The 23,226-nt window shown below is 37.9% G+C and overlaps 1 protein-coding gene across 1 annotated transcript; it reads left to right on the top strand.

The window, feature by feature from the left end:
- Positions 1-545: 545 nt before the first annotated feature.
- Positions 546-8,239, top strand: galr1a (galanin receptor 1a). Its single transcript, XM_041808057.1, has 3 exons — positions 546-1,381; positions 1,686-1,751; positions 3,045-8,239. Exons 1-3 carry the CDS (start codon positions 677-679, stop codon positions 3,396-3,398), a joined length of 1,125 nt encoding a protein of 374 aa, XP_041663991.1. The 5' UTR covers positions 546-676; the 3' UTR covers positions 3,399-8,239.
- Positions 8,240-23,226: the final 14,987 nt, after the last annotated feature.

Raw genomic sequence — 23,226 nt, 5'->3', positions numbered from 1 at the left:
GAATTAAAACAATTCTGCAAAAAGACTGGGCCAAAATATCTCCATAGTGATGCAAAAGACCCATTGCCAGTTGTCACAAATGCTTGCTCATTTAAAAACAGCATTTTGTATTTACCCAGGTTAACTTTGTGTGGTGTTCAAATTTGTTTGATCATCTGAAATATTCAAGTTTGTCAAATATGCAAAAAATAAGAAGTCGGGGCAATGTAGCTAGATCCCTATAAACACACTTAGATGCAATGAGTTTGAGTTATAACACTCCCCTAAGAAATGATGAGCAGATACTGTTGGGTATGTGGGTGTTTATATTTCTGCTGGGTATGAACTGTAGTTCTCTGGATTCTCGACCTAAAAAGAAACTTCACAATATTTTATTTACTGGCTTTGATTGCATGAGCCAAAAAGGGAAGGAGCTGTATGTGCACATGAGTGAGAAATTATTTTCTTTAAATATTGTATTTTCACATTTAATTCAACAAATTCAGACTTTTGAGATGGCTCTATTTCAATTGCTTATCCTAGGATAACAGTGCCTTTGGGGTGTATTGAGCAGCCCTGGAAACAGTGGGGAGGTATTGGTGGGATCAGGGTGGTGACGTTGCCTCTGAGAGAGGGAGCACATGCAGAGATTGATCCAAGCTTCATTTGTGAGAAGAAGAGATCACAGGAGGAGGACATGAATCCTTCACATCAACATGTAACTTTTTTATCAATAGACAAAAAGATGGAGCTACAGGTGGAGAACCAGAGTCAGACCTTTAACACCACCAGTGTGAGGCTGCCGGGCAAACACGTAGTCCTGGGGATGGGTGTGGATAACTTTGTCTCTCTTCTTATATTTGGTCTCATTTTTATCCTCGGTGTGCTCGGAAACACACTGGTCATCACGGTGCTCGCGCGCAGCAAACCGGGACAACCGAGGAGCACCACCAACATCTTCATCCTAAACCTGAGCGTGGCGGACCTGTCCTACCTCCTCTTCTGCGTGCCCTTCCAGTCCACCATCTACATGCTGCCTACGTGGGTGCTGGGCGCATTCATCTGCAAGTTCATCCACTACTTCTTCACCGTGTCCATGCTGGTCAGTATCTTCACTCTGTCCGCGATGTCCGTGGACAGGTACGTGGCCATCGTGCACGCCAGAAAGTCCTCCACGATCCGAGTGAGGAGGCACGCGCTGCTCGGTGTAATCCTGATCTGGATCCTGTCTCTGGTGATGGCAGCCCCCGTTGCGCACTACCAGAGCATCGTGGAGAGGGAAGACAACAACACTTTCTGCTGGGAGGTTTGGCCGGATCAGCAGAGGAAAGTCTACGTGATGTGCACCTTTGTGTTTGGATATCTGCTGCCCCTCTGTTTGATCTCAGTCTGCTATGCAAAGGTGAGTGCGCATGGATCAGTGGAGATGGATGTGCGTAAAACGCGTATTTTGCAGTGTGTGATATATGTGGCTTGAAGATTCCAGCTAATTCAAACAGGATGCAATAAGTTACATTGTATTTACCCAAATGTGCACAAAAATGCAATTATTCAGTCCCAGTAGTTTTGAATATTATCCACCCAAACGGCTGATTTGTCACGCGTAAAGGAGAAAAAAAACAATTCGTGACTTTTTTTATATATATATATATTTACAGCTTAATCTCCATTACAGTCACTTGTTTCATTGCTCTTTAATTTTTTAGGTTTTAAAACATCTGCACAAAAAGCTGAAGAATGTCTCCAAAAAGTCCGAGCTCTCCAAAAAGAAGGTTTGTAGGGAATTATTTTCTTTTTCTGTATCTGGCAGTTTTTTTTTTTTTTTTTTTTGGAAACCCAGTGTTTGCTGTAAAACTGCTCAAATCAGTAACTGTTACGTTTGGTCAAAAAAAAAAAAATCATCTACAACCAAATAGATCACCAATTTATCTTTAAAGGTAACTTTTCACGCAAAATTACTTTTCAAAATGGGAAAATTTGCTGTCTTTTTTTGAATAATATAAAATATCAATGGGTTTTGGACTGTATTGTACAAATGTACTGTGTTATCCTGAATTTTGTAAAAAAGAAAAAAAAAAACTTTTTTCATAAAGACAAAGAATTAATCAAGAAAATAATTCTAAGATAAACAAATCTTATTCAAATATTGTAATCTAAGTGAGCAAAATGACCTTGAAGAAAAGCAGTAGATATTATAAAAGAGATGGACGTGTAGCTGCAGGGTATGCAGAGTGAAAAAACTGCTGCTATAGCCTATCATATAGCATATTTGAGCTAAAAGCTGCGCCAGATGCAGGCCTGCTCTCAGCTTCCAATATAACTAAACCCCACCTGTAGCTACGGTCTCATATTCCCCAAATGATGCTGATTGGTCTGATCTGTTCTCAGACCTGGCACAATAATTTCAGATTGGAGCTTTGTCACGGGGTATGGCCAATCCATCTGCTTTGTAACGTTAATTTACTGTGTCTCTTGTCATTTTCTTTTACCTGGGCTGTGTCAATGACTTCTGGTGCTTCTGCAGCTACCCTCAGTAATGGAGGCTGAGGAGGTTGCTGCTTGGTTGCATTTGTATCCACTTGAGACTGTCCTCAAAACCCAGCTCATCTCCATTATGTCTGTCAATCCGTTTTCTTCCGCTTATCTGGGGCCAGACTGGTGGAAGCACGTTAAGCAGGCCAACCCAGATGTCTCTCTTCTAAGTGATGTTTGTCGGCTCCTACTGGGAGATACTGAGGCAGTGCAGATGGGATATAATTTATAATCCCTCCAGTGAGTTCTGGGCCTGCCCCGAGGTCTCCCCACAGTTAGACATGCCTGAAAGACCTCTACACAGAGATGACCAGGGAGCCACCTGATAAGACACCTGAAACACTTCTGCTGACTCACTTTGATGCACATTGCATCCTCATTACATCCCTAATGAAAATGTAAATTTAAAGGGCTATTTTGGGATTTTTGAAGTTGGATTGTTTGAGGTACCTGGCTATAGTAGTAGCATTAGCCTCCATTCATTCATTGATACTCAGTTAAACTAGTTAACATGACCAATCATTTCCCCACAGACAGCTCAGACAGTCCTGGTGGTGGTCGTGGTCTTCTGCCTGTCCTGGCTGCCTCACCACATTGTCCACCTGTGGGTGGAGTTTGGTTCTTTCCCTCTGAACCAGGCGTCCTTCGTGTTCAGGATGGTGGCTCACTGCCTCGCCTACAGCAACTCCTCCGTCAACCCCGTCATCTACGCCTTCCTGTCCGAGAACTTCAGGAATTCATACAAGCAGGTTTTTTGGTGTCAGATGCCGAGTAAGTGTCCAGTGAACGACACCAGAGACCTCCGCGGCAGGGTGGAGGTGGCACCGTCCACAAACATCAGTGGGAACTGTAAAGGTCACGACTCTCAGATCACAAAGATGATCTGATGTCAGTGCTGATGGTCAGGGGATCAGTGATTAAAGTCTGCCTCTAACCACTGGGACACAGGTCTAAGAAACTTGGTTGCCATATGTTTAGACACAACATTTAAAACATTGTGAATGGGATATACTTCTCGACTTGTAAAGCACTCAAATGGGCAACAAACTCTTCAACAAGGCGGAAGGTTTACAGTGGGTCTATTTGATGATAAAATGGATGTAAAGCTAGGTTTATATTCACAAATATGTGTCACAATATCCAAAACCAAGTGCATTTGGACTAGTCACAAAGAAATAACAATATCATGAGCATGATCTCTTTACACTCCATTAACATGCAGGCAATATGCTGAATTTAGGTGCTTAAATATGGGGAAATAAACCAAAGTACAATGGGAATGAAGAAACAAGCTTATGCACAACCTGGTCAATGTCATGAAACCATCAATATTTGGCGATATTTAGGCAGCAATTTCACATTCATCTGGGAAAGCTCCCATACAAAGCGTGTGGACTTTTCAAAAACTTCTAGGGAGGTGATTGGACAAATGTTCTATCACAGTTATAACAGGCCAATCAGAGCATTAAGACAAAGTGAGGTAGTAGATATGTGCAGGTTCAGTGCTAACCTGAGCTTTAGGTTAGGTATTATGTAGTGTTTGATCAGCAGAGCTTGTCGTTGGCTAAAATGCATACCGCTTTGCTCTTTATTTAATAAAATAATGGGGTTCAGTTCTGACTAAACTGTTGCTATACAATCACTACATCCCAGCTAACTGCTACACTGGCAGCAGCCATTGCTATCAGCTCACAGTACAACAAAACCCTGCCCTAGCTGCCAATTTGTTCTCCTTAAATGATGCTGAGTGGTCTGAACAAAGAAAAGGTAGATTGGAGATTTGCAAGATGGATTTGCCTGATGGCAGACATAGATTCTGGCAAATCCTTCTGCTTTCCAAGGTTGTGAGCAGGGGCGTAGCGAGGGATTTTGGGCCCCAGAAAGAATATTACACAGGGCCCCCCCTTAACCAGCTAGCCAAGCAGCAGATGTTGTGTCATTATTTACATAATTTCCCCATTTATGAGCAATAATTTTATAATGTTTACATAAACCCAACTTAATTCATAATTACGAGATAAAAAAATAAAATAATGAGATTAAAAAACTATAATTATGAAAGATAAAGAAATCGTAATTATGAAATAACAAAGTCAAAATTCTGAGTTTATAAAAATCATAATTATGAGATAAAAAGTCAAAATTATGAGATAAAAAGTTGAAATTATGAGTTTAAAGAAATCGTAATTATGAAATAACAGGAAGAACTATGAGATAAAAAGTCAAAATTATGAGATTAAAAAAAGTCAAATTATGATGAATTATGACTTCATCATCTCATAAATTCGACTTTTTATCTCTTAATTATGACTTAGGAGTCTTTTTTTAAATTGCCTAACTCCCACATTTTTCACATTTTTTAAGTGGCAGAAATGGACTACCATACTCTTGGCTTGTGCACTCAGTAAAATCTGTGAACATCTCAAAGAAAATCAAAGAATTGTAATTTTTTTCTCTTGTTGAATATTAGATCATGTAATTTGGATTAGAACTAATTAAACCAACACCAATCTCATTTCTGTTTTCCTAACAAGGAAACATAACTAAAGCTGGTTTCTGCAGCTCTGAATCTCAACCTACCTATGGTGTCATGTCTCTTTAAACCTATCAAGAGAAATTAAAGCTGCACATGCCCCATATTATTTAATGATACTGTTCATTTGTCAGGCAGGAAGTTACTGAACCCATATTTTAAAATCAATGCATCATTTCTTTAAAGTCACACCAAACAGGACAGTTTCATCCCAATAAACTATTAAAACAGGAAAGAAGCATTAACCAGTGCCCTCTTGTGGACATTTAATGTAACAGCCAATCTTTGAATTTCAGTACTAAAATGCATTCCTTTGGCCAGAAAAAGAACTTAAAATAAGCTTATGTCCCCTAATTGGTGCTATCTGCAGGATCTTTGCATGCATCTATACTGCTGTACGGAAAAATAGGTTACCTGGTCTTCTGTGAACTGGACTTTCCTGCATTCAATACACTATCCACTAATCTTTCTGCAATGATACAAAAGCACACACTGCTGCCTTTAATAGCTCTGAACAAGTGACATGTAATCACAGGACAAGGAATCACTAAACATGGATGCTATTTCTGTGTCACTTGAATGGTTTCCTTTGTATTGTGAAACATCTATGATGTGCTGTAACTGATTACTTTAATCTGCCAGAAATATCTGCTAAGCTGATTTCAGTCAGGCTCTAGTTCTGTTTGAAACTCAGTTACTGTCGTGAGGTGAGTTAAAATGCCATTTTCGGAAGCACAGCTTGACAAATAAACCAATAAACTGAGCTCTTGGTGTAAAACATTTTGAGCAAACAGTGGAGGGTAAAATCACATTTTAGAGAGCTAAATGGTCTCCCTGCAGTTATTCAGTCTCTCCCCACAGATTTTTCAATAAACCTCTGAAATCTGGGACAAAAAATGAGAAGCTACAACCTACTTAAAGTAGGTCATGAGTAAAAATTAAGTTAAGCTCCCAGAGATGTATTTAATCTGTGCTATTGTGCCTGTGCAATCAGGTGCCAACTGCTGGATTACAAAACACTCCCTTCAGTTTCAAGCATTATATTGTAAGGCTCTATTTTATGATGGTAAAACACAAAGTAGGCTGAGTTTTCTGATAAAGCAGAGAACAGGCTGTTCTCTGATTGTCACTATGCAAATTTGCTGGCTTTGATTGCAAAAATCAAGAACATGAGAATCAATACCACTACAGCTTTTGCATTTTGCTGCAGACAGCCTCAAAGACAGGAGGCAAAGAATAAATATGATATAAACATAAAAGTCTTGAAAAGGGATAAATGTTGAGGATATTGATGGACAGAGAAAGCACAGAAGGGGGTCAAGAGGAAGAGCTGGGGTGGTTTATATGACCCTGATCTTGTGCCTCCAAAATGAGTCCAGCTTATCGCTGAGTCAGAGTTGATATTTGTGCAAAGTTGGGAAAAAAATCCATTAAAGCATTATTGTGATATTGTATTCACAAGCAAGGGATGAACATGAGGCCCATTACTTTGGTTTGGGCCTTTTACAGAGTCAAAGTGGATATTTGTGCAAAGTTTGAAGAAAAGTCCTGAAAGCAGGCTTGAGATATTATGTTCACAATCTCTGAGAGCATTCTTCAGATATTACCTTATCAAACAAGGAATAGACATGAGGCCCAACAACCTTAAATTTTGACCTCTGACAAACAAAATCTAACTAGTTAATCCTGGGTCAGAAAGGAAATTTCTAAAAAATGTGAAGAAAATCCCCAGAAGCATTCCTGAGATATTGTCTTTACAACAGGGGATGAACATGAGGCCCATGACCTTGGTCTTTGCCCTGCAAAGTCTAACCTGTCCATCTTTGAGTCAGAGTGGATGTTTGTGCAAATTATGAGTAAAAATTCATAGAGATATTATGTTTACAGTCCCTGAAAAAAAAAAACTTTAAATATTACATTTACAAACAAGGATGAACATGAGGCCCATGACCTTGGTCTTTGACCTCATAAATCTTACCTGTCTATCCTTGAGTCAGCACCGATATTCAAAGTGCAAAGTTTGGGAAAAAAAAAACCTGAAAGCATTCTCGTGATATCACATTTATAAATAAGGGCTGAACATGCCCCCATAGATCTTGATTTTTGACCTCTGAAATTTTTGTCCATGAGTCAGAGTGGATGTTTTTGCAAGTTTGAAAAAATTCCTCCAAGCATTCATGAGATATCATGTTTACAAACAAGGCGTGAACATGAGGCCCAACTACTTGGACTTTCAACCTCTGACCTACTAAATCTACTCAGGTTATCCTTGACTCAGAGGGACAACATTGTTGGAGAAACATATTGATGAGATATCGTGTTCACAGGAAAGGGATGAACATGAGGCCCAATAACCTTTAACCTATTACCTCTAAAATGTAATAAATTCATCCTTGATTCAGAGTTGACATTAGTACAAAAGCTTTCTTGTACTTTTACATTCACAATCAAGGTATGAACATGAGGCCCAAACACCCCTGTATTTGTCCTGTAATGCCTGTAAACTTTAAGTCAGAGGAGACATTCGTGCAATGTTTGAGGGAAATTTCTAAAAGCATTGCTAATGGACTGACAACACGAAAAAATTAAGGCCTACCACCATGACTGTTGCTGGCACCAAGGTTTGAAAACTCAGTGCCAGGAGTCGTGCAGTTCTTGTCCTGTTTGTCTTTAATATAACGTTCACATGTGCAACTCAAACCTACAATGAACTCCGACATCTGCTGGCGAGAATCTAGAATTTTCTGTCTGCTCTCTAACAGGAAATGATGATTTCAACTGGTTTCACTTCTACATGAAAAACTGCAAACATTCCCTTCAAAATAATTGTACAAAATGTGTGTAAATAAATGTCTGTAAATATGTCTTACAAAAAAGAAATGATTAAATGATACTACACACAAATCATGACTGCACTTCTTCATACATGTTCCTCAGCTGTCACACATGATTGATACTGTTCTCCTGTAATCAGTTTACCAAGCAGATCAGAGCTGGTGATGTTTTTGATCAGATAACTTCCTTTTCTTCCCCAGGGTAGATTTTAAATAAGATACTTTTTTTTTTTTTTTTTTTTTTTTACATATCATACATATGATACTGCCTGTCCCTCTCTGCAGTCATCCCTACATGGAATAAAATTGATTTTCATTCATTTCTCATGGCATCTGGAAAGAGAGAGAGAGCGTTTTTTGATATGACTGACAGAATATAAATGCTTATTTTGTAGATTTTATGGACTTATATAATTCATTTATCTGAGTTTTTAATGTAAAGACATTTGTGTTGATAGTACTTTTGATAGCACTTTGATTTTAATAATAAAAAAGAGTTTACATTTATCTGACTGATTGTCTACATTGATGAGAAATTAGCCATAATGTGGAAAATAGAGGATGCAACCATTGTGACACATCATTATCTAGTATGTACGAAGATACACAGCCCTCAGGTCAGGTCAGGTCAGGTCAGGTATGGGAGCATATGCCGATTCAGCACTGTGCTGCGTTGGTTCTGTACTGCTCCAGCATCCTGATGGCCATCACCCAGGCCCACACCAGGCCCGTGCTCCATCTCTCCAGGTATCCTCCTAGCTTCCCCCTCCACAATGCACGTGGTCGCCCCCCCCACATCTGAGCAGCAAAGAGAAGCATATGTTTTTCCATCTTGCACTAAAGATGCTAAATCCCTGTTGACCACTAGGTGGCAGAATCAGACAAGGATTTGATCTTTTAATCTTTCTTTTATAAATTATTTTGATTTTTCACATTTTTTTTAATATCATTTTCTCTTTGCACTTCCACATTTCAGTGTTATCTTTTAGACTATCTCCCAGAATACACCGTAACGCCCTGGCTTAGATTTCAAGGATATATGTTGTTTTTTTAAATCCTGTCCTTGAGCTCTAAATCAACCTTGATTTCTTTCCCCACTGGTGGGAAATTAATTTGTAGATCATCTATGCTAATCAATACCTCTGCCTGATAACCTCTCCCCCATATCTCCCCCCTCCCCCGCCCACCCCCGGCAGCTGAGGTCTCTATCCCTCCCCTGGGACCATCACCCCGGCTGTTCAAAGTGTCATAAATAATACGAGCTAATTAGATATGAATTGATTGTGTGTAGGTTGAGGGTGTTTTCATCCATCACTATAAAAGCTGTTTAACAATAGATTACCAGCCGATAACTCCCAGAGGAGCCACGCTGGATAGAGCAGGGGGGACTTCAGCCTTGTAGTGTATGAAGGGGGAGTCATAAATCTGCTGTATAATAAAAATTACTCACATCCATTCAGTTAATGCTGGAGGTGGTGTTAATAACACCGAGGAGGTTATGAATCATCACCTCACTGGAGGGCTCTGGTTGTTTGTGTGCTGCAGATTATTATTGTTATTTTGTATGCTTTTTCCCTCCATGTGTCTCTATGACAACATGACTTTGGTGTGTTTTGGATTATTATATCAAAGTTTATGTATAGCATGTATTTATTTGTTTATTAGGCTCATGATATCACAGGATTTTATCATGATTTACAGGTTTTTTAAACTTTTATTTCAATTGTTTGACAAAAAAAAGGCAAACATCAATTTTCCTTGTTTTTCTAGGTAAATATAAGTAACTCATGTTACTTTTGCAGCTATATAGAGAAATGGCATCTGTTGTGAAACTGGAGGGACTGCATAAATACACTGAAACTGCTTGGTAGGTTAGCCTCAAAAAATTCTAGACAATTTCAGGGATGCAAATGTGACAGAGACTGAAGAAGCACCTCGGCACTCCTTAATTGTAATGAGTCATTTTTGAGTTATAAACCCTCCAGGGTCCCCCCAGAAAAACTCACTCTTAGGACCCTTGGAAACCAAATGGGTCCCTTCAGAAACAAGTGCTATAAAAATCATATAAGTTATATTTTTTCTACTTCCACAGCTTAAATCTTGTAATCAGCTCCAGCCCTAAATCAAAGTATAAAGTTTTATTTTAATGATTATTGAAATGTTTCTAACATATTTATGCCATTTTTGACATAATAGCACCCCCTATTTTAACAAGAAAAACAAAATATATAGATTAATTGCAGAGTGGGACATTTAGATGAAGTTATTAGAGCCTTGTCAATAAATCATAACTACATTGATTTTTTTATTTTTTTTTTTTAGCAGTGCAGGTTTATATCAAAAACTCACACTTAGGACTCTTGGGACCCAAATAGGTCCCATCAGATAAAGTGCTAAATCACTAAACTGTGAAGGTATGATGAAAAGCACTGTTGCCTCACAGCAAGAAGGTCCCTGGTTCGCTTCCCAGTCAGGCCCTTTCTGTGTGGAGTTTGCATTTTCTCCCCGGGCACGCGTGGGTTCTCTCCGGGTACTCCTGCTTCCTCCCACAACCAAAGACATGATTATTATGGTTAATTGGTGGCTCTAAATTGGCCATAGGTGTGAGTGTGCCTGGTTGTCTGTCTCTATATGTCAGCCCTGTGATTGACTGGCGACCAGTCCAAGGTGTACCCCACCTCTCACCCAATGACAGTTGTAAAAAGGCTCTAGTCCCCACCACCACCACCACCACCACCACCACCACCACCAATGGGATTAAGCGGTATAGAAAATGGATGGATGGAAAATTCCTCTGAAATCTTCCACTGACAAGGCATTTTGGAGAAATGCTACTCACTGGATATGTTCTCTTTTTTGAGACACTTCTCTGTGGAGTTGGTTGTGTGTGAAAATCCCAGGAGATCATAACCTTGCATAGCAGATGGATACGCCCGTTTCCGTGTTTCTCACTGGCAAATCCATCTTGCAAAGCTCCCGTCTGAATCATTTGGGCCCGGATAGAAAGTGACAGGGCCAATCAGTGATGAGGGGCAGTACTTTCAGGCGCAGCAGAGTCGTGACGTAAGCAAACAGCAACAAGAGGCAGGTGCAGATATGCCGGGAGACATTAGCGTGGATGTTTCTAAAGCGCCAGTTTTATCAGAACTTGACATCATTTCTGCATTAAAAGAAGAACAAAGAACAGCAGTGAGTTGTTTTCTTTTCAAAAACAACAAAAGTCTTGTACTGACATGTCAGGTTAAGTAGATCAGCAATTTGTGAAAAACTCGGACCAGCACTTTTGACACAGACAACTATGGCATGTTCAAAGTCACTTAAATCACCTTTCTTTCCCATTCTGATGCTTGGTTTGAGCTTGTGGAGACTTTCTCGATCATGTTCACATACCTAAATGAGCTGGTGTCGGCCATGTGATTATATATTTGTGTTAACATGCAGCTAAACAAGTATACCTAATAAAGTGATTGTGGATCCTATCTGTGCAATTTTGACAGTGCTCTTTTGCTTGTAGCAGTTTTTGGTTAAAGAATATGACTGAAGATCTTAGGCACTGATTATTCAATAAAATGGCAGTTACTGCACTGTTTTTAAAAAAAAATGGTGTCAAAAATGATCAGCTCTCTGGTTTTGTGTACGGATCTCTGAAGTGCATTGTGAACAGTGAATCTTGTGCTACTGTTTAGCTTTATAGGATTTCTCTTTTTCAACATTTGATCAAGCGCTACAATGCCTCATCTTTAAAACAATGTCCAAAATGTGATGAGCTTTCCTTTCTCCATACATTTCTTTTCTGTTGAGTCAGAGGTATTTCTTAAACTTCTAGAGAAAACACAGGCTTTCAGATAGAAATATCTTTGCCCCTGTTGTGACAGAGATAATAGGACATGAGGTTTGATCTCTATCCACCTGCCCTGGACTCCTCAGATTTCTGAAAAGGTGCGGCTCTCTGAGCTGACGACAGCCACAGCAGGTCTGGCTGTCAGCCTCTCTGATTAATGGCCCTGCTGAAACATGTCCAGCCACATTAGAGCCCCATGTATCTCCCAGAGTCCACACAGGCCCAGCTCTTTGTTCTGATGGGAAATGGTGTCAGCCGCTCACTGCTGCTCGCCCAGAAACAGATAAAGATTTACTGTCATCAGAGGCCAGATTAAAGCGCACAAACGCAGACATTGATTTCTGAGAGGGAGAGAGCGGGAGGAGAGAGAAAAAAAAACGGGCACATTTTGGGGAGGAAACTCATTCCAGGGCTGGCGGAGATATGATCAGCTTATTTGGGAGGTGGATAATATGGAGCCCTCTCCCAGAATGAACTTTGAAAGAAGTAAATTGTAAATATTGATTTCTGAAATGAACTGTCAATCTCACTTGGCGAGATTATTCCTATCATCTTGTTGAGAGTGGGCCAATGAATTCAAAACGGCGGACAAAGAGAAGGACGTGCTGGATTTCTGTTAGTGAGCTCTCAAAAGAGCTTTATTCGCTTAGTAATGGTTGTTCAATTTCATCAGATAACAGCTGAGATCTCATCGCAGTGGAAAAAATAAAATGAACTGTGACTTCACATCCACATCACTGCTCTTGTCCACACTGAGATCATAAGAGGGGAGCTGCTGGAGGAGCTCAGTCCACTTTATTACTGGTCCCAGTGCACTGCTGGGAACAAAGACCACTTTTCTTTCTCAGGCAGAGGTCAAGTGTGAGGGCCAGTTAGAGGCAGTGGGACCTGGAGGGGTCCTGATACGGCTTAGAGGGCTTGTTCACCCAAATAAAAATTGTTCAAACTTACCATTTCAGTTGTTTTTTGATGTGAAGAACAGGTTTTATACACACACTAAGAAGCCTGGCTTGTAACAGATAAATATGGACTTTTCATTGTGATAAAAATTATCAAAATTATGAAAATTGCAAACACTTTCCATAAGAGAATCTTCCAATGACATAAATCCCATTGACTATTTGCAAATTCTATTAGCTCTAACAACTGGTAAGTAACTAGCTAGCTAAATGTTCTCTAATTCCCTTGCTTACTAATAATTTAATGGCTTTTGACCTAGCTAGCTAGCTTCCTAACAACGTAGAAATGTTTGAAATCAATTAAAAGTATATTTTGCATAAGCTAAGCACTTACAATACAGCAATTTATATATTAACGTGTGATATCCAAGTTCTCGCGAGGAATGCCAACCGCCGCAAAACCGAAGAAGAAGGTAAATAAGTTCTCGCGTGATCTCATGAGTTGGCTGTTGCGTCTTTAACCGTCACCTGTGACTGAAAGGGGCGTTGGTGTAAATATAACTCACTAGATAGCTAACATGCCAACGAACTAGTTACCTAACTTGCCAGAGTGTGTTGTGGAACTTCCACATCAAGTTTTGGTTCAGTTTATTGTCGTTTTTAAGTGTGTTTAGAGCACCATCTTAAAAGATGAAGCAATTCGTTCGTCTTCTATCTTCTGACGTTATCTTGTAAGTCTCGCGGGATCCCTTGAATTTCCAGTTGGGTTACAACGGTTCTTCGGCACAGGATGAAGAGGCGTCAAGCTGGAAATACTGAGGAGAAAAATCCTCATCTGTTCAACTCGAAACTGGTAAGAGCTGACTTAGGTGTTTCGCGGAAACGTAAAACTTCTATGATGCTTTTCTTTTTTATTTTTTAAGACTCATTAGTCTTTTACTCAAGTGTTGCCATAGTCTCAAGTCGTAGCCTATCTGACGCAGTTGTTTTAAGCCTTGCGTCGTCTAAATTTTCTGGATATTTAACTTGTCCAAGGGTTAAAATGACTCGCCTTTACTTAAAATAAATAAAGCACCTCTATTAAGTATAAACCCCTTAAATCTGCCATTAATGCAGAGATGCAAAAGATACATGCATGCCCCCAAAGTAGCAGAATTTATCTTTGAAAGCATTTAATCAAATAAAAGGAACAAGATGTTTGTAATTTATGATATTGCAGATTCTTATTCACTGTACAATGAAAAAGTCAACTGGAGACACTGTATTTTCCCTTTTTGTCCCGCCCACAGTGAGAATAAACAACTTTTAATCATCTAAACAGATTAACAAAGATCAAAAACTTGAAGAACACAAAAATCAGGGCTGGTTATTTTTGACCCACATACAACAAAGGGGTTATGACATGTTTTACTGTAATTGAGTAGCTTTTTGGGGGGTACTTGTACTTTTTTGCGTACATTTAGAAATCAGTACTTTTATTCCTACTTGAATGTGTTTTTACAAGAGTACTTTTATTTTACTTTAATGGTCGTGCACCTTTTCCCCCTCTACTGACTGCTCAGTGATACTTAGCAACAGAATGATTCCACATTCTTAAACACCTGTTGTATTTTACTTCATTACTGAGGTGTGACTTTACCTGAACGACCTGGTTAGAGATCTGTATTCTTATTTTGTTATTGCCAATAAGAAAACATCATATTTTACTGCACAACTCTTCAGTTGCTATAAGGCTGGGCAGTTAATCAAGAGGTTAAATCTCAGTAGGTCCTACTTCAATTTCCAAATGTAAGAAGTTGCAATATTTCTTTGACCTTATATATGTCACAACAGTTTCATACTGTTGTTTTTGCAGCAGAGACGTTCACTCCACACTTCATGCAAACATTGAAGCATCTTTTTTTAAATATTTGACAAAAATCTTATGTTTATTATTCTGTAAATGTTTTTCTATCTAAAATCAAATTTACATAAACGTGCTCATTCCATTCTTTGCAATTTACATTGCAACTGCAGTATGAGTCAAAATAATCAGATATTTTTTCAGAATTGTTCAGCCCTGGTTTTCATGATGATTTCTACAAGGCTGGAAGTTTAACAAATCAGTAAATTTATTACTGTGATCAAAGTCGATAAATAGAGATGTATAATTCATAATGATTCATTTATCATTTTACACCATCCTAACATAGAGGCCTGGCATTCAGGAAAGAACAGTTCATGCTCCATCTTTCTGCTTTTCTGTTGGTTATATAGGATGATTTATTGCTTGTGTTACAATTCATATAAAAGCACAATTGCATGTCAAATTGCAAATGCAAATTTGCAAAAAAAAAAAAAAAAAAAAAAAAATCACAATTAGATCATTTTCCTGTGCCATTCAGCCATAGTAGCTACTCAGTAAACTTTAAATGACTTACTTTTTAGTTTTACTTGAGTAGATTTATAGAGCAGTACTTATACTTAAGTAAATCTCAAGCAGAGTAACTAAACCTTAGTAAAATAGTTGTGTACTTTTTCTACCCCTGCCTTAGGCTTTACCAAAACCTGCAAAATAAAACTTAAACTAATTAGCACACAATTTTTGTGTGTGATCTAATAAAGTAAACATAACTAAGTCTTAAATAAGCTGTTTCTGGATATTTAAGTTAGTTCATTAAGCTGTATTTACCAAAAGATAAAAGGCATCATAGGCCTATATAGGCCATATGGAATTGTACAGCCTGACATTGCGATTATGATTAGCTAACTCTGCAGCACTAGGGCTGGAAGATTAATTGCAAATTAGATTAAATCGCTAATTAGATTAAATCGCAATAATAATTTACAAATAGCCGAAGTTGCAATATTTCTTAAACTTGAATTATGTCAAAATAGCAGTTTAATACATTAATTTTTTGCAGCAGCAGCAGCTTTACAAGCTTAACCTCCTCCACCCCAGCCGCCTCCTTTATAGCTTGAAGCTTGTTGCATCCTCATATTCAGATTCATGCTACTGTGGATTAAAAACTTCTGAAAAAAAACAAACATTTTTTTAATACACATTCATGTGTATGTCCATATGGGGGTTTCTAGCCATGTAGCATCTTTAGAGCAGAGCCCTCTTTGCCAAGTAAAACTGTAGGCTATGTCCATTTTGCAATAAAATGATAAAATGTGTTTGATGACTGTGTTCCTGACTGAATGTAGGTTATGATATTGATTTATTGCTTGAATTTGTTGAAAAAAGCATAACCTGAGTGTCCTAATAATAATCGCATATTAAATCGCAATCGCAATATCAGGGGGAAAAAATACAATTAGATTATTTTTGCAAATCGTTCAGCCCTATGCAGCACTAGTGAAAAAATATTTTTCTCACAAAATGAATATCCTTAAACTGTTGTTTACTATTATATGATTTAAAAACAAATCATAAATCATATAAACACTTTTAAGGAGAATATTTCTGAAAATAAATTAAGTTTCAGCCAGTGTTTCTGACACTGAAGCACCAAAAAAGCAACTAAATTTCCTCCATTTTTGTCACCTTTTCCGTACGTTTTTATCATATTTCTGAAAGTGCCATCTCTGAGAATACCTGTAGTCTCTAAAACTGAAAGATTTTGCTGTTGCTGTCAGTCAAACTCTGAAAGTTCTGTTTTATTTCTCAACATGTCCTATTAACTAGCCCTCTTGTCTTCAGGTGGACCTCATTTTTGAGCTTTTCAGCCAGTTTTGGTCAACTTTATGGACTGAAACTTCCCTTGTGCACTGTGGCCAGTTCATTTCTGCCAGTGTGTGCTTCTCTGTACTTTATTACATGACTTGATAAATGAAACTTTATTTGTGTCATCGTCATGAGTACTGCAGGAATGATGTGTTGTTATAGCCCACTTCCAGGTATATTTTCTGATATAGAAAAACAGTTAAAACCTCTTAAAGTTGTGTTTACAACAAGCCTTATTTTGTTGATCCAACCTGAAGCTCATCCAGAAATTTCAGAGACTTTGATGAAAGCAGAAGTGCTAAAATACTAAAACATTCCCGGCTTTTAGGACTGCAGCAGCCCTTAATCTACCCGATAATGAGGCAGGAAGCAGTATACAGTGTCAGCCCACCTTTGTTTTCATGTAAGTGTCTTTGCATAGAAACTCTCACTAGGTGGCAGTGCGCTTCTATGCAAATCATTTCCTCTTTTCTGTCTGTTTGAAGAGAAAAATCACTGAGGATTAACACAACCCTCTCTCTCTTTCTCTCCCTCTTAACCAGTGACCCTTCGATGCAGCAGAGAGTTATCCCCCCCCCCCACTCCGACATTGAACGTTGTTGGTTAAAGTAAAACTAATGGTGCTCATTCTCAGCAGTGTAACACAGCACTCTGTTGATCATTTCCATCATTTATCAGTGTTTTGTTCTGGATGTGTTGACTGGGCTCAAAAGTTTCAGACAATCAAAGAAAGTAACGTTTGATTACGTCTGTTCAATAGCCTATCTAAACTATAACTGGGTCTAGACTAATCACTCTGATCACTTTTCCATTAAACTTAATTGATTTTAAACAAAGTGCCAATCTTTTCCCCCTCTCTGCCTCATTTTGACAAATGAGTGTCAGAGGCCAGCGGCTCTCAGCAGCTGGGTGTGTTCCTATCAAAACCAACCGTGAAACACAAGGACAACGCCTGCAGCACTTAGTGTCCTTTAATTGCCATTTACATAGTAGGCTAATCATTATTTTTTATGCCCCCTATTATCGCCACAATCACCCTGCTCCTCTCCCTCTCTCCCTCTCTCCCTCTCTCTCTCTGTCTCTGTGGACTGAAACAATAAGCTGTTTGTCAGAAGTGATGCTCTGATGGTCGGCTCACTGGTGGAGGACATGATTTTAGGGGTAAGAAAACAGATTATTTTAGAGTGAAACTCAGCAGCCAGTATTTAAAACAAACCAGCACTTTTAGATTTAAAGAACAGTGAACTGTCTATGTTCTCTGCCATGCAGCTGTTGTCTGATAAAGATCTTATAAGTGTAAGCATGCCCAGGATCATGTTCCCTGCAGAGTCTTTCTTAGATTGGTGTCATTTAGGTAGATTTTCTTTTATATTATCTTTATTTAACCTCCACCTGACTTAAGTAAAAGTTGGGTTCAAATCTGTTTATGTTGGTCGTAATTCTTACTTCTTTGTGAGCGCAACAATGAAAATAAGCACAAGTAGAAATTTGCTTACTAAAAATGCACAGGAGGGATGAAACAAAACTAAGAGGGTTTGTAATAGAAACCAGCGCCAAGAAATGGAAAGCACATGTAAGTCTTTATAAGCAGATTTAGATGTTTTCAGTATCCATACATGTTAATAAATGAAATAAATAACATCCCAAAAATGTCATTGAATTGTTGAAAGCTTTTTGATAGTTGAAAAAAACCAATGTGACGAATTCGAACAGCTCATTTGTCTGGATTTTAATTTATACTATAAGAATTTTATAGGCACATGAAAATACTCTTTAAAAAGAGTTTTTGTATGACAAGCTTGTAATACAAACATACAAACTATATAGGCCTATTCAATATTCATTCTTTTATATCACATAAAAAATTATATTTTAGATAGATTTATGAATGATTGGCCATCATACCTCTCATTAAGGAACAACAGTTATTAGCAGTGGAGGTATTCTTTTAGTCACCAGCATGAAAAATCCAGATAAAAGATTTAAAATCATAAGATTCATTCAAGGAAACACAGTTTTCACCTAAATTATCTAAAATAAATCCAAAGTAAAATAAACTTTGATTTTTAAAATTGTTTAGATGATATTTTAAGGATATAATGTGTTTTTTTTGGCAGTGGAAAGAAAATAAATGACTAAACCTATATATTTTTAATATTTTTAGTTGAGCACTGTAAACACAAATATTTCCAACAGTTTTTAAAGTCAAAGAAATCTTTAATTTCAGCAGTAGCCATGGCTGGATGCAGTGTGTTTTTCAGGTTATCTTTCCCTCCAGACACTTGTTGTTATTACGATATTTCAAAAACATTTTAAGGCAGCAATTCTCAACTGGTCCGGCCTCAGGACCCACTTGTCTGTCTTACGACAGATCGCAACCCAAGTTTCAAAAAAACTTTCAACAACAAGAAAAGGGAGAAAAAGGACAAATTTTATACCCTTTCCCCCCATCATTATGTGTCCATTTTTGCCAGTTTTACAGAGAACTTGTGGAACTACTTCATTACCATGGGAAAAGTAGCCTTTTTTGCAATAAGAGGAGATAAATTAGTTGAAATATTGATCAAACATTTTAGTTTACCCAATTTCACAGTAAATCAGTGTAAAATAAAATGTACTGATGCATATCCAATAAGGACTTCAGAACTTTGCCACCAATTTTTTTCAGACACCTAGTCGTGACCCACTGAAAACTGCTCCGTGACCCACTTTTGGGTCCCGACCCACCAGTTGAGAACCACCGTTTTAAGGGATTTTTTTTCACCCAAAAGACATACCACAGACTCCCTATAAGCATCTACTCAAAACTCTGACTCAGCGATGAACTCTTGCATTTTTGAGGTCATAGGTCATGGCTCCAGGTCATAGGGCCTCGGGTTCATCCTCTGCTTGTGAAGACATCATCACAAGAACACTTTGAATGGTTTTCCTTAAACTTTGCACCAGTACCCACTTTGATGCAAGGACGAAATAATACAATTGTGTAATAGATTCTTTGTAAATAGATGCTTTGACAAAAAATGTCGAACTAATTTAACACAAAGTTTCACTCTGACTCAAGGCTGAACTCGTTTTGGAGGTCATAGGCTAAAGGTCAGGGTTATTGGGCCTCTTGTTCATCACTTTCCTGAGAACATGATAGCCTGTCTTGTACTTTTTTCAAACTAAGAGATCCCTCTGACTCAAGGATTACCTGGTTAGATTTTGGAGGTGAAAAGTTCAGGTCTTTGGGCCTCATGTTCATCCCTTGCCTGAGAATCCAATATCTCAAGAAAGCTTTGAGGGAATTTCTTATCACTTTTTAAAAAAAAATCCATTTTTACATAATGATAAACTGATTAGATTTGGAGGTACCATGGCTGAGGTCAAAAACCGCCCCAGCGCTTCTTCTTCTTGACCCACCACTGTACTTACACTGTCTGATAACTGAGCCACCAGGCTGTAGGTCTAGTTCTATGTAACGGGACATGTATTGTCGTGGTGTCTGCCTTGGTTTTTCCTAAAATCATATCAGTGTTTAAATGATCAGGCATTGTGACTGTCCAATCTTTGACACTGTTTAATTGCATGCATTTAAGGTTATTATTTTCTCTTGCAGGTTCTGTCTCTGTCAGATAGATGTGTTCAGCTGAAAAGCACAAAATATTTTCTTCCTGGATAACTTTACAGTATAAAATGCCTGCATTAAACATAAATAAGGAACAAGTCTCAGAAAAGCATAGTACTGAGTAAATGTATGTGTGAATATTTTTGGCTAAAACCAAACTAAACAGATTTTCTCTCTGTTGTCAGCCCTCCGTTTGTATTTGGACTTTCTGCTCTGTTTGATTCTCACTTTCAACTTTGACGAGCCGCTCTCTGTGCCAGAGCTGACCCGCTTTATCGTCCTCGTCTCCACGCCTCACAGAGCCATAATGACAAATCGAGACGATGTTGACTAATGATTAGTGCAGATTGTTTCAGCTCACTTGTAAAAGCCACGTTTAAGAGCTGTATTTATTGTTCCATTTGCACATTTTGTGAGTGTGTTTGAGAGAGGACAGATCGTTATTAATTAGGGTCATTGTTTTAATGTGTGGAGGGAGTGAAGAGTGTGTGCCTCCTAGTGCATGTCTGTTTGTGGGTTTCTTTTGTATGTAGATGTGCTCACATACTCCTATGTGTTTTTGTTTGTGTTTTGTGTAGCCCTGAAGCCATACTCAGCAAGCTGTGACAAAGGTCCATTACCTTGTCTGATCACAATGGCCTGTGATCTATTAGCATCATCTAAAAGCTACATTAGGATGAAGTGGAGACACTCATAAACAGAGCGCTCTGATCAGGCCTTTTAACGGCTCCACTGGTTTTACATGGACCCTCTCTGGCTTATTCCCCCCCAGTTTGTAGGTTAATGCATTTTCAAGTACCCACCAGACAACACTCAATTGACAATGAGGTGTGTACGTCAGCCTTTCAACCCTGAACCTGTGAGGATCCACCAGTGAATTCAGAGGAAACGTGAATGGCAGCTTTTATTTAGTACTGAGTTATTATTTCTCTAGCTTCTTATGTGAAAACCCAATTAGGGAGTAAATGTAAAGATGAATGACTCTCCTTAAATATGGGGGGCATACTTCATATGATTCATGTCTTTAAAATGAGTAGTCTCGAGGTGTTCCAGCACACAACCAAGCAGCAATACTAGCCAAATGATCTTTAATTTATTACTATGCTTACAAGATAAAAGAAAGTGTATTTTTGTTTGTTTGCTTAATGCTCAGATTTTTATTTTACTCATGTTGTAACAGCCTGTTTCAGAAACAGACATGAAAACAAGACAGATATTTAATTCTACCATGAATGATAGATGCAGTCTTTTTAAAATATAGACATTCAACAATGAAAAACACAGAAATACTTTACATGCATGTAGATAATATGCAAAAATTTTTTAACAGTAAAACCAAGCTTTGCGTGTCTTTTTGAGAGCTAAAAACAGCGCTGTTAAAAATGTGCAGGCAGATCGTGAGTAACGGTAATGATCAAAATCAAAATTGTGCCCCTTTTTCCTCAGCTCACTTTCAAATAAGGTAAATTCTTCACATTAAATAAAAGGTTTAACAGCAGGGTTCCCTGACAGAATCCTGAGGAATTCTTTCAATAATACAGAATACGAAGGCTGTCAAGATTAATGGAGTTAATTGCAATTACTCAAAGTCCTCAACTAGTGCACTGATTTTTAAATCATGATTAATTGCATTCATTACTGTCCCTTTCATTACACTTTGGTTGATCCACGTCAGCATCTCCCTGCAGCCACAGTGATGTAAAACTAGTCCACCAATGCTCCTTAATGTCTCATTTACCTTTAAACATTTACAGCTCAGTAGACAAGTCAAAGCCATCTGAACCTTTTAATGTCCTTTTATTTCATTTTCAATCCTTAATAAGTTTATTTTTGTGCTGTTAAGTTCAGGTTAAAATCTTTGATCTACCAATAAAAGTGGTCTGTATCCATCAGGAAGTCAGTTACCCCTTTTTTCCCAATTTTTCCAATGTCAAAATCATAAATTCATCTGACTAATTTTTAGAAAAAAGATAACTGATTGCATGCAAGAACATGATACCAGTTGAAGCTGTTTTAGATGCAGAGGTCCTGAAATTGAGAGCATTTTTGAATGCTCTGAGCAATAGGAAACTATTATTTTTGGCCAAGAATTGCACTATCTAACTGAGAACCACTGCTATTAGTTTGGTGATTATACATTTTTTACTTTATAGTGTCTTAAATTAATGACTTTTGAAACTTGAAATTTTTAAGTCTATGATGTTAAAAATTTAGAACTTGTTACACTTGTAAATTTCTAGTTTTCTTGTAAATATCTGACTTTTTAAACTTTAATTAATTTTAAAATTGGTTTCTTGTAAATATACAACTCTGCAATGGAAGAGATTTTGAATTCTTGCTTAAAAATATTAATTTATTTCTCAAAATATAACTGATCTTAATTTTTTATCCTTTAGGGTGGCCCTAATACGCTGTTATGCATTATGTTTATTATCATGATTTAGAAAAATAAATGCACATCTAATTTTAACAATGTCTGAGCAGACACAGGGCCCAGCCCCCCCCCCCCCGCTCTTTGTTGTCCCCCTAGGGGTGCCTGAACAGGTTGGGAGTCAATGCTCTAAACCAAGGCTATTCTCTTAGTTCAGAATGGCGCCACTTCCTGAAAAAGCATCTGTATTAAAGGCCTGAGAGATATTTCATGATGCTGTGAAAAGTATTTGCCTCCTTTCCCTGATTTTTTTTTTTTTTCCCTACTTTTGTCTTTTTTTCTGGAATTTGTTGCTCTGAGAGGTTTCAGAACATTAGAACCTATCTGGCCCTATGTGAAAAAGTTTTTTTTTCTAGGGATGCTATATATTGGATTTTTGTCGATATCCCATATTTTAAAACTCATTTTAGCTGATACCGATATTTAATTACATTTTTTCCACTATAAAAAACACCAATTCCATCTCAGACTACAATCTTTTTTTTTAAATATTGGTAGTCTATTTTTGTAGAAACTGACAAAACATTAGATTTTTATCAAAAAGGAAGGATATTTTGTTTTTTTGTTTTTCAAATACAGCCATACACTAATGAAAAACTTACAGTAATGTCTTTGGGTTACATGTGCATTACATTCTACATGTATTTTTAACAGAACAGCCAAAGTCATCTGCATCTTTGAGGACAGAAAAAGCAGCAAAATAACCTGCTGACACTGAGCTCCACAGTGTAAAAAGAAACAGCTTATAAATGTAGATTGATTCTCCTTATTACTCAGCCAGTTTGCAGGATGGCTCCCTGAGATACTCCTGACAAAGTGTTTTAAATAACGACAACAAAAAGACAGATTCTTAAATGCAAA

The sequence above is a fragment of the Cheilinus undulatus genome, linkage group 16 (assembly GCF_018320785.1).
Source record: "Cheilinus undulatus linkage group 16, ASM1832078v1, whole genome shotgun sequence".
Taxonomy (NCBI): domain Eukaryota; kingdom Metazoa; phylum Chordata; class Actinopteri; order Labriformes; family Labridae; genus Cheilinus; species Cheilinus undulatus.
The sequence above is the reverse complement of the archived record's forward strand: the minus strand, read 5'-3'. Positions and strand labels throughout refer to the sequence as shown.

Excerpts from the sequence above, each read along its gene's own strand:
- galr1a (XM_041808057.1), top strand. The coding sequence starts at position 677 with ATGAATCCTTCACATCAACATGTAACTTTTTTATCAATAGACAAAAAG. Across the intron at positions 1,382-1,685 it reads TCTCAGTCTGCTATGCAAAG|GTTTTAAAACATCTGCACAA; the intron begins GTGAGTGCGCAT and ends TTAATTTTTTAG. Across the intron at positions 1,752-3,044 it reads CCGAGCTCTCCAAAAAGAAG|ACAGCTCAGACAGTCCTGGT; the intron begins GTTTGTAGGGAA and ends ATTTCCCCACAG.